Raw genomic sequence first — 12070 nt, 5'->3', positions numbered from 1 at the left:
CTCATGGTTTTGGAAAATTGTGATCACATCTTTGGGTACCAAGTTAGTTGCTGAGTAACTAACTTTGTACTGAATTAACCAATAGGGTCATTTATCAAAATGCATTATGAACAATAACGCATGGCACAAATGCAATTTTTTTTTTGGGGGGGGAGATCAGGGAGAAATTTAGGCAGAATTTAGTTAAATGAGGGCAATATTGCACTGTGCATAGCATAACACATGTTATCGCATGGTTTTAATGCTGAAAATAACTACACCTTTTTTTCGTGGCATTAGGCTGTGCGATATGCTCGAAATGGCCTTAACACAATTTGCAATAATTTTAGAATTGCATTTTGGCTATTTCTGGGCTTGGAGTGGGGAGAGAGAGAGCACCTCTAGGGAGGGCCTCACTGTATGCATCTATTTATATCTCTATAGGAGGGCCATCTAATAGGTCGAGGTGAAGATTTGACATCATTTGGAGTAAGGAAAGTCTCACAAAGGAGCCGATGCAATAATATTCGCGGAAAGCGGGCACTGACTTTTCTGCACCCACTTTCTTAATGCATGCATGGCGCCCACAAGGGGGGCACCATGCAATATGTAAATTATGGGGTTGCGGCTGCTGGTTCTGAAGACCAATGATGGTAAACTCAGCCTTGGTTTTCATAACCTGCCTATCTGCCAGTAATGAAAATGGATGCCAAGTTTATCGGTGACCATTTTCATTACTGGCAGATGGCCAGTTATAAAAACCGACGCTGAGTTTACTGGTGTCGGTCTTCATAACTCGGCAGCATGCCGAGTTATTTATTTATTTTTTTACTTTTAAAAAGAAGTACAGAAAAGCATTTTTTTCTGCTTTTCTGTACTTCTTTTAACTGCACTCAGCTATTAACGCCTGCTCCAGACAGGCATTAGTAGCTGAGTGATAAATGTGCATCTGAGATGCACATTTATCTTTTTGCATGCGGGGTGAATGAGTAATAGGCTCATTCACATGCATTTGCATGTGATGAGCGCTATTACATTCATTCCGCATCTGACACGGGTTAAATAGACGCTAATCCCCCATTGCATTAGGGGTGGATTAGCACCTATTTAACCCGTGTTTAAGTGCGGGTTATACAGTGCGCTCGGCTGAAAGCACTGTACTGCATCGGCCCCAAAGATGACATTTTGAACTATGTTATCTCACCCTAGCTTATTGTACCCTATTATAGAGTCCTTCAAGCTAGGGTGAGAGAACATAGTAGAAATTTCATCTTTGTGAGACTTTCCTCACTCCAAATAATGTCAAATATTCACCAAGGTATACTGTGTTGTTCGTACATCTTACTCTGCATGCAAACCTGGCCCCTAAACCACCACTACTACCTCACCTCAACCTATGAGATGGCCCTCCTATAATACTTGACTACTATGAGGACCTTATAAATAGGTTCTCTCTCTCTCTCTCTCAGTGAAAAATAGGGATTATTGCAGTGTGCACTAAGTTTACCATGTGATGTGGTAAGTTACTGCGTGGTGTGGTAATTCTAAAGTTTCCCTAAACACACCCCTTTTTGTTGTTAATAACTCATTCTGATGAATCTAGGGGTAAGTCAGTTGCTAGCATTCTGGATGTACTGTGATCTAGAAAAAATGGATATAGGGAGACCATAAAAAAGTTAATTGCAATCAAAATAAAAGGACACAAGGTACTGATGACTGATTCAGAAAAGGAAGGAGAAACACACTTTTCCCCATTCAGCTTTAAAAAATCCTTAAACTGCTCTGTTCTGTTTTTCATACAACTAATGGGTACATACTGTGTCCCACCTTTAAAGCTTGTTTGGGAACTATTGCTCTAACTAGGCCGAGCATCCTTCATTTACAGAAGGGGGTAATACTCCAAAGATTTTACATGCAATATATAAACATGTTCACTTATTGCCTTCACAAAAAACGTGGTTTGAAAACTCCCCCACTCCCAGTACGTGAGTGGGTGAGCGGATGTGAACAGTGAAACAATGCACGTACTGCCACCCGCATAAAAGAGAGGGCAGAATTATGTTAGAGAAAGGAACGTATGTGTAGTGTTTGCATTTTCCAATCACCATGCAAACTCTCTGGTGAATGTATTGGAGCCTGCTCCTGTGCAGGGGCAAAGGGCACCGGTACAAAAGTACCCACCATGGGCATAGCGCCCAGGTTTTCAAAGGGAAATGCCGTGCGGCGTGTGCCTTTGAACATTTGCTTGCAGAACTGAAAACCACATATGGTTTTTCAAAACTGCCCTTCCCATGTATGAATCCTTCCTAAAGAACACGACTTACCTTGCTTTCGCAAATACTCTTACTTTACATGTCCTTTTACAGAGTTTTTGGACACTTCAGTCATCGCTCAGAGTGGCAGCTGGTAAAAGTGGATTATAAATCCATTTTTGACAGAAGATGTGCTCAGGAAGACTATCGTCCATGGCAGCTCCACAATCAGGTAAGGCACGAAAGAAATAGCTCCGGACAGGCACCATTTTACAGAAACCAAGCATCCGAAATGCACAGATTAGGGATGTGCAGACCAAAAGTTTAAGTTCATAAGTCCATAAGTCGAAAGGGGGTCCCATTTGCGGTCAATATGGACATATGGAGAATTCCATAAGTTGAGTCTATGTCCATATGTGCAAATAAAAATTTAAACCCCTCACCCGCCTTAATCCCCCCCCCCCCAAGACTTACCAAAACTCCCTGGTGGTCCAGCGGGGTCAGGACGCCATTCCTGAACTCCTTTGCAAGGAGCACGTGACGTCGGCGTCACGTCGGAGTGACGCGGCGTCACGTGATTCCCCTCGGGTTCGCTCCCGGACCCCTCGTTGGGCCCAAAAGGAACTTTTGGCCAGCTTGGGGGGGCCTCCTGACCCCCCCAAGCTGGCCAAAAGTCAGGAGGCCCCCCCAAGCTGGCCAAAAGTTCCTTTTGGGCCCAACGAGGGGTCCGGGAGTGAACCTGAGGGGAATCACGTGACGCCGCGTCACTCTGACGTGGCGCTGACGTCACGTGATTCCCCACGCGTCCGCTCCCGGACCCTCACGGAACTTTTGGCCAGCTTTGGTAAGTCTTGGGGGGGGGGGATTAAGGAGGGTGAGGGGTTTAAATTTTTATTTAGATCAACAATCGCGATTTCCAACGTATTCAACATAGCTATGTTGAATAAGTTGGAAATCCGATCGTTTAAGCCTCATCTTTTTTTTAAGTTAAAAAAAAAAAAAAAGTTGCGTTTTCCATTTAAGTTCAAAACGAATACACACCCCTAGCACAGATACCAGAATAGAAATGAACTCTGAATAACGTTAATTCATATATCTTGATGTGGGCTTTCCTTTCTTCTTGCTAATGCCATCATACTCCGTGCATGCCATCATTCTCTCCCTCATCTGCCATTAGTCTCCTCTGTACTGTCCTGCCACTACAGAATCAGTTCTTCTTGTCCATCATTGAGATGACGTGCAATGGGTTTGTAAATAATGATTTTTCTACTTATTTTCCATTTTGATTTTAAAATTATTATTGAAACACTGAATGATTCCAACAAAATTATAGAAGATTCTATTGGGTTAGTGGTTCTCATAGTCACCATGTTTATGGTAAATACACAGAAAAATACGTGTGCAGATATTGGACATATGGTAACAGATAGGGATGTGAATCGTTTTTCAACGATTAAATTTATCGTCCGATAATGTTTATATCGTCTTAAATCGTTATAGAACACGATACAATAGAAATTCTAACGATTTATCGTTAAAAATCGTTAAATCGTGTTAGTGCGCACTAACTCGATTTAGTGCGCACTAACTGAAAATGATACAAATAAACACTTTCCAGGTCACTGAAGGTCAGTTAGGAATGAATATGTGTTCCTATTGGCTGGCTGCCCTCTTATCTATTGATGTTACCAAGGTTACCACTGAGGTGATGGTTGGGGGGATGGGAAATGGAACTGGAAACTAACGAACACCAACAGAAAATGAAACAAAGTGTTCACACTTCCCAGGTCAGTAAAGGTCACTTAGGAATGAATATGTATGTATGTATTCCTATTGGCTGGCTGTGCTCTTATCTATTGATGTTACCAAGGCTAATACTGAGGTAATGGTTGGGGGGATGTGAAATGGAAACAGTTGGAAGCTTGACAAAAAAAGTAATGTAATGATCAGCACTCACGTGACTAGAACTTGTTTGTTTATTATTTTTGTTAGCAGGCACCTGAAATGCTAGTGCATGTTGAATTTGCCAATCACTGTGCATTTTAGAAAGGTGGTCCTGGCTGGAACTGTACACAGTTCAAATATATGTAATTGATTGTTGGTAAGTGTATTTTTTAAGTAGCCACACTGGCACAAGTATATTTACTTTTCCTCCTACTTAACTCACTAGCTCAGCTTTGTAAGAAGGGCTTCTCTGCTTGTGTGTTGTTTTTGTTTGGTGTGAGGAGAGCAGAAACATCAGATCTTTATTCAATCTACTACAGTCATCTCTTACAGTGCCCTATCCCTATTAATACCAGGAGTGTTGTGATCTTCCTGCACACAGTGCCCTAACCCTGATACCAGTCTGAGACAGCTCCCTCCCTGCATTACTAGTGAGAGGCTGGCTTCACAGACAGGGGGGAGCTGCCTGACCCTCACTCCTGACTTCCCCCATGTCCCAGCTAGTGAATGGTGTGTGGGTGAGGGGGGGGGGAGGATGGTGAAGTCTGAGACAGCTCCCTCCCTGCATTACTAGTGAGAGGCTGGCTTCACAGACAGGGGGGAGCTGCCTGACCCTCACTCCTGACTTCCCCCATGTCCCAGCTAGTGAATGGTGTGTGGGTGAGGGGGGGGGGGGAGGATGGTGAAGTCTGAGACAGCTCCCTCCCTGCATTACTAGTGAGAGGCTGGCTTCACAGACAGGGGGGAGCTGCCTGACCCTCACTCCTGACTTCCCCCATGTCCCAGCTAGTGAATGGTGTGTGGGTGAGGGGGGGGGGGAGGATGGTGAAGTCTGAGACAGCTCCCTCCCTGCATTACTAGTGAGAGGCTGGCTTCACAGACAGGGGGGAGCTGCCTGACCCTCACTCCTGACTTCCCCCATGTCCCAGCTAGTGAATGGTGTGTGGGTGAGGGGGGGGGGGGGAGGATGGTGAAGTCTGAGACAGCTCCCTCCCTGCATTACTAGTGAGAGGCTGGCTTCACAGACAGGGGGGAGCTGCCTGACCCTCACTCCTCCGGGGTATTGTGATCTTCCTGCACACAGTGCCCTATCCCTGATACCAGGGGTGTTGTGATCTTCCTGCATGCAGTGCCCTATCCCTATTAATACCAGGAGTGTTGTGATCTTCCTGCATGCAGTGCCCTATCCCTATTAATACCAGGAGTGTTGTGATCTTCCTGCATGCAGTGCCCTATCCCTGATACCGGGATGTGTGCAAGAAGATCACAACACCCCCGGTATCAGGAATAGGGCACTGTGTGCAGGAAGATCACAACACCCCCAGTATCAGGAATAGGGCACTGTGTGCAGGAAGATCACAACACTCCTGGTATTAATAGGGATAGGGCACTGTGTGCAGGAAGATCACAATACCCCTGGTATCAGGGTTAGGGCACAAGTTCTAGTCACATTGACTGATCACATTACTTGTTTTGTCAAGCTACCAACTGTTTCCATTTCCCATCCCCCATATACTGTCAGTAGGAAACTTGGTAACATGAATAAATAAGAGGGCAGCCAATAGGAATACATATTCATTCCTAAACTGACCTTAACTGACCTGAAAAGTGTCAAATTGTATCATTTTCAGTTAGTGCGCACTAACTCCCAGTTAGTGCGCACTAACTCCCGTTAGTGCGCACTAATCGGAAAAAAACAATTTTTAACGATTTTTTAACTAAAAAATCGTGCCTAAGACGATTTTCTTGCCCTGCCACACGATTTCTATCGTTAAGACGATATGGAAAACGATTCACATCCCTAGTAACAGACACAAAAGTAGTTGAATTAGCCCAATTTATAGCTTGTGAGCAGTAGCACCATTCATTGATGCTTCAGTGCTGGTAACTGTCCATTTACACGTGGAACGTGGGATAGGGTAGTATAGCATGAGGGGTCAGAAGAAGGAGGTAAGAATTGGGATGTGGGCATACAGCCAGAGATAGAAGAATCCAGGATGGAGTGGGAAAAGGGGATAACTGGGAGAGAACATATTAAGAGATGGAGAAGGAAAAGAATGCCTGGAGGAAGAGAGGGGGAGAGAGAATACCTGAAGGGAGAAGAAGAAGGAAAGAGAATGTCTGGAGAGAGAGGGAAGGGAAAGAGAGAATGCACGGAGGAAGGGGGTGGGGAGAGAGTCTGGAGGAAGGTGCCATTGACAATTTTCACCCAGGGTGCCAGGTCTCCAAAGCCAGCCCTGGTGTTAACTACCAGATTAGAGTTCTAGTAGCCATATTGGTGCTGAAGAAAATAGGAATTTGTTGGTTGCGGCACATTTTAAAGAGGGTGCAACTTTTTTTTTTAAAGATGTACCCAAGAACATGGGCCCTTAGTGGGCTTGGAAGTTCAAAATATTCCTTTTTATTTTTGGTCCTTGAAATTTTTTTGTAAAGCTTACTAGGCCTTCATCAGAGGTAAAAATGTGGAAATTTCTACCAGTAGACGTGGTGGTACTGTTTGTAGAGTGATGGACATCACCCCTCGATATTGGGAAACTCTCTTCATTCATTCCAAATAAGTGACTTCCTTGAATCATTTGAGGGACACATCAAGAAGAGGAACAAGGAAGAGGCAGTAAGGGCTTTGGCTCGCTGGGCTTCAGAAGGGGAAAGGTCAAATTGCTGTTTTTTTCTCTGCACTGAAAAAGTAAGCGTTTGTTCTTTTGGTTGGTTGGAGTGGATTCTTGGAGGGACCCTGAGAGTAGTTCGTTGGGGATCTGCTTTCCTGGAGTCAAGGGATGAGGTGCCATTGGTCAGCCCCTGTCACATGGTCACTGGCACCATCTTGTGCTCCTACCATGTGACAGGGGCTGACCAATGGCACCGGTAGCTCCTGTGACATAGTATGGGCAAAGGCTATCGGCGCCATTTTGAGTCCTGGCATCAGACGGCCGGCGTGCAGGAGGTCACTCCCAGACCCCCGTTGGACTTTTGGCAAGTCTTGTGGGGGTCAGGAGGCCCGCCCAAGCTGGCCAAAAGTCCCTGGGGGTCCAACGGGGGTCCCAGAGTGACCTCCTGCACTCCGGCCGTCCGATGCCAGGACTCAAAATGGCGCCGATAGCCTTTGCCCATACTATGTCACAGGGGCTACCGGTGCCATTGGTCAGCCCCTGTCACATGGTAGGAGCACAAGATGGCGCCAGTGACTATGTGACAGGGGCTGACCAATGGCACCGGTAGCCCCTGTGACACAGGCTATCGGCGCCATGATGAAACCAGCACTGAGGGTGTGAGAGTGCAGGGGATGGCTGCTGGACCCCCCGCTGGACCACCAGGGAGTTTTGGTAAGTCTTGGGGGGGTTCAGGAGGGTGGGGGGTTTGTTTAAATTTTTATTTAGGTGGCCGTATAATTCGGAGAATATTCGTGTATTCGTGGGGAATCGCTATACATTTCGCTTCCCCACGAATACTATGAACAGTGCAGTATAAGTTGCGGATTGCCAATACGGCGAAAACGAATGCACACCCCTAGTTTTAAGTGTGTAATTCCTTTTGAAAATTTCCCCCATAATTGTAAAATAAAAAGTCTGCACGCAAATCTGAATTTTGCCCCATCTCCATCCCCAGAATGCCCACTTTGTTTTGCATGCACAAAACCACACATTAAAATAAGATACATGCATACTTTTTGCACGCACACTGACAAATTTTCTGAGCTATTTATGCACATAAAACAATATTTTATGCGTATAAATGTCTTTGAAAATTGCCTCATAGAGTAGACTTAGTGGGGCAGATTTTAGAACCTACACGCGTGGCCTACATTTGTGCGTGCTACCCGGTGCACACAAATGTACGCCCGATTTTATAACATGCACGCGCAGCCACGCGCATGTTATAAAATCAGGGGTCGGCGCATGCAAGGGGGTGCACACTGGTGCAACTTGCTTGCGCTGAGCCCTCGGGGAGACCAGTTGGTTTTCCCCATTCCCTCCCCCCCACCTTCCCCTCCCTTCCTCTACCTGTCCTGCCCCAGCCCAAAAAAAACCAACCCTTACCTTGCCCAGCAGCCTAGCAGAGGCCTCTGGCCATGCCCCCGGACCGCCCAGCCCATTTTTTCAAGCCCCGGGACTTACGCGTGTCACGGGCTTTTGAAAATAGGCCCGGCGCGCGTAAATCCACCTGGATTTACGCGCATAGGCTTTTAAAATCTGCCCCTATGCGCTTAAGTACAGCTTTATCACATAAAAATGGTTTTACTGGGAGTGCCTATTATAATGATTAGTGGGCAGTAATATAGGTGAAAATGGTTACACATTTATAATAAAACTAAATGGAAATTAATTTCTAAAAAAAATGACAAAAATAAGAAAAGATTGAAATGAAGGAAATGATCTGAATAAAACTTTGTCCCTGCACACCACTAGAATTTTTATGATGTTCAAGCATTGGACAGGGTGTGTCCAGCGTTATCGGGCTCGGCTCCCATGTGACATCGTCGGACACATTTTCCCTGGGTAGTTTAGTATGAGGTGTGACGATACGTTAGCACTCAGCGCACTGCAGAAGGTAACCACCTCGTCTTCACGAGACTCTGCTTTGCTGCTTTTCTTACCTTTTGCTTTCATACTTCTTGTCCCCACTGATTGCGCACTCTACCGTGAGCCGCGCACGGTTCATCTAAGCAGAGCTTGTCACGTTTTTGATTCTAGGCCGTCAATTGCTTGAGGCTACAGCCACATTACATAAAACAACTTCAGTCGGGGATAGATTAAAGACATCCCTTATCTGGTATTCTGACAGTGTTTCAGCATGCCCGGCTTTGCATATTTATCTTTTCAAAATACTTTTTCACTGCATGGACCTCAACCTCTGCTTTTTTCATTTTTATAAGGATCATAAAACAAAAGAAATCTTTAGAGCTGGTGTGGGGACGTTTGGTCTTATGTTCTGTTGGCTTGGTGGTCTTTATTTGGCACTCAGTTTAAAACTACAATACCACGTACTAAAGTTTGTGAGTTACTGGAATCTTCAGTGAAATAATCTCTCACTCTCATGGGTGTTGGGACTAATAGAGAAACACCATTTAAAATAATTTGATTTAATTTGCCTTTAAATATGGTCTTAAATCAACTTTTCTGATTCTGATTTGTGATGCACGTCTATTTCCTTTCATACCGTATCACAGACGTTGTGTTCTTGTTGACTCAGCACTTGGAAAAAGAAGGAGGGTTTAGTGCAATGCTCCAGATGAACACACCAGCTTCGCACCAGATGAGCTGAGCACAAGGAGGGCAAATGGGCTTTTCCAGCTCACAACTTTAGCATTAAAACTCAGATCAGAAGATATTATTATTATTGGGTTCACGGGAGACCGGGGTCCAGATTTCTAAAGCACTGCTCGTGCTGAAAAGCCCATATAAACCACTATCTGGGCTGCGCGCGAGCAACACGCATTTTAGAAGCCGGAAGTCACGCGCAAATATACGCTTGCACGAGTAATTTAAAAAAAAAAAAAAAAGAGGGCGGAAAAGGGGCAGAGTTGGGGGCGGGGGTCAACAGTTGTGCACGTATCTCTGTATTTTCGCGTGGTAGCCTGTCAGTCGCGAATCATTACTGCTGCTCTTGATGAGGTGTAAGTCAACGGATATTGCTGTTTAGGCCTAACCTGCCAGGGTGAGCTGGGGGGGCGGGGGGGGGGGGGTTGGGTCAGCTGGAGGGGGAGTGCAGGCTGCAGAGCCTGAATGACCTTGAGATAAACCGGGCAAACTGGCAATGCCCTTCACGCGAGCATGTTTTAAAATCCGCTTACGTGCGCGCGTTAAAGCCGACAATTTCTTAAGAAAGGTGCGTGAGGTGCATTTGCTTGAGTAATGGCTTAAAATTAGGAGCACACATATGCGCACTAGGGGCCTGAGTTTGAAAAGCATTTACTTGCCTAAAAATGGGTTTTACACATATAAATGGACTTTACCTGTATAAGTGAGCTTTTGAAAATTGCTACAAGGTACACCATTGAATTGTCCATTGGATTTACCCAGTAAGTGCACTTTATGCTAGTAAATGGCTTTTGAAAATTGCTACAATAGTAGTTACATTTGTACATGTAAACCCTTTTGAAAATTAACCCCTTAGATGTTAACTTTTAAATAGGCGTGCGGGCATGTCCGTTTTATAACATGCACGCATATTTCAACTCGTGTTAAAAAACAGACCTGGATGTGAGTACAAGGCACACAATTTTAAATGCATGGGCGCATGTACGCACAAATGCCGCTTCGACCACATAAGTGGAATTTTATAAGGGACATGCACCAAAGCCATTCGCCATTTTCCCAGTTCTTTCCCAGTTCTCCCAGTTAAGAGAGAGGTCTTTCAAATCCCCTAATTTAACAGCCACCCTTCCCCCCTGTTATCTCCGACCCTTAAAACCCCACTGGCTAGCCTAGATTTTTTTCTTTTATTACTTACACGCCATCCATAGCAGTAGTAAAGTTACGCCTCAGGGGATCCTGGCACGTGCGCACATCCCTTGGCCTTCCCCCGACATGCCCATTCCCTGCTCTGCCCAGACCATGTCGATGCCCTGCCTCTTTTAATACCTTTCCACTTGTGCATGCAGTAGCAGATACGCATGCCTATGGGTGGCTTATAAAATGCACTCGGTGCGCGCCGGCCCAAATTGTGCTTGTATCTCCCAGCTCTGGTACGTGATGGGCTTTTAAAATTCATCTTTTAGTGTATTTTAAATCTTATGCATATAAATGTGCACATGATCTAAAATTCCTGCATATGTTCGCTTGAGCACCCATGTGCTTGTTTTAAAGTTACCATATACCAGGGTCATTCATCAAAGTGCTTTAGGGGAGAGGTCTTTTCTTGGTGTTAAATGGAATTTGGAGAGAAAGAGAGCGCCTCTGGAGTAGCACCCATGGTAGTCAACTGTTTATACGACTATAGGAAGGCAAGCTATTTATCTTGAGGTGAGATTTTCGTGTTGGTCTAGGATTTTGGGGGCCAGTTTTACATGCACAGTGAAACGTATGAACAGCACACTACACATCAGTGAAGATTTGATGTGATTTTGAGTGAGGAAAGTCTCACAAAGATGAGATTTCTACAATGTTCTCTCACCCTAGCATGATGAATTCTCTACCAGGGTACTATCAAGCTAGGGGGAGAGAACCCCAGGTCCTATTTTGAAAATGATGCTGGCCAGCCAGTGATTTCTTTAATTTACTCACCCCTGAGATGAGACTAACCAGCCTATACGATGTAATTGTCAACAAATACCAAAGCAGATTATTTTCAAAAAGTAGGAAGCCAAGAACTGAGAGATGCCAAGTTTTTATTGTGGAACCTGAACTAGAATGAAGTTACCTCTGGCTTAAAAAAATAAAGCAAGAGTAAAATGATTCATATTTGATATCCTTACAAGTATTCTTTGTCTTCTGTTTCAGGGAGAAGCCTGCATCATGGGAGCCAAAAGGACGTACCAAAAACGCAGATTAGAAAAGAAATGCATGCAGGGAAAATATGCAGGAGCCATGGCGTCCGAGCCGTGCGTGTGCACAGAAGCAGACTTTGAGTGGTGAGTAATACAAATAATATGATGTGCTTTCCCCCCATATGTTATCAGTCAGATTTTCTGAACAACGCAGACATGAGACTTTTAATAGTATAAATGGGGTCACACAGTTGATCAGTAAAACTTACTGTATCCTGACAAGCTTATTCTTAATGTACTATAAACCTACTATAAGGACATTTTTCCTAATTAAAAACATTTGGAAAAGGAGTCTTCATCACAGGATGTGTTGACCTTTGTGTCATGGATAGAAAAGCGACTTCATATTCCAAGGATGCAGAGGCATTCACCTCCAGGTTGCCTGCTGATACCTAGCTTGCTTTGTCAG

The 12070-nt window shown here is 44.8% G+C and overlaps 1 protein-coding gene across 1 annotated transcript in view; it reads left to right on the top strand.

The window, feature by feature from the left end:
• The window catches only part of LOC115082437 (VPS10 domain-containing receptor SorCS1-like), a gene marked incomplete at its 3' end in the record, with an annotated part of 92866 nt that extends 81121 nt beyond the window's left edge, over nt 1–11745 (top strand). The window contains exons 7-8 of the mRNA XM_029586667.1: nt 2346–2463; nt 11615–11745. Coding sequence (XP_029442527.1) covers nt 2346–2463; nt 11615–11745 — 249 coding nt within the window. The remainder of the gene's footprint in view (nt 1–2345; nt 2464–11614) is intronic.
• Nucleotides 11746–12070: the final 325 nt, after the last annotated feature.

Source organism: Rhinatrema bivittatum, unplaced genomic scaffold (genome assembly GCF_901001135.1).
Source record: "Rhinatrema bivittatum unplaced genomic scaffold, aRhiBiv1.1, whole genome shotgun sequence".
Lineage (NCBI taxonomy): Eukaryota > Metazoa > Chordata > Amphibia > Gymnophiona > Rhinatrematidae > Rhinatrema > Rhinatrema bivittatum.
Note: the sequence above shows the minus strand (reverse complement) of the source record. Positions and strands in the feature narration are given on the sequence as shown.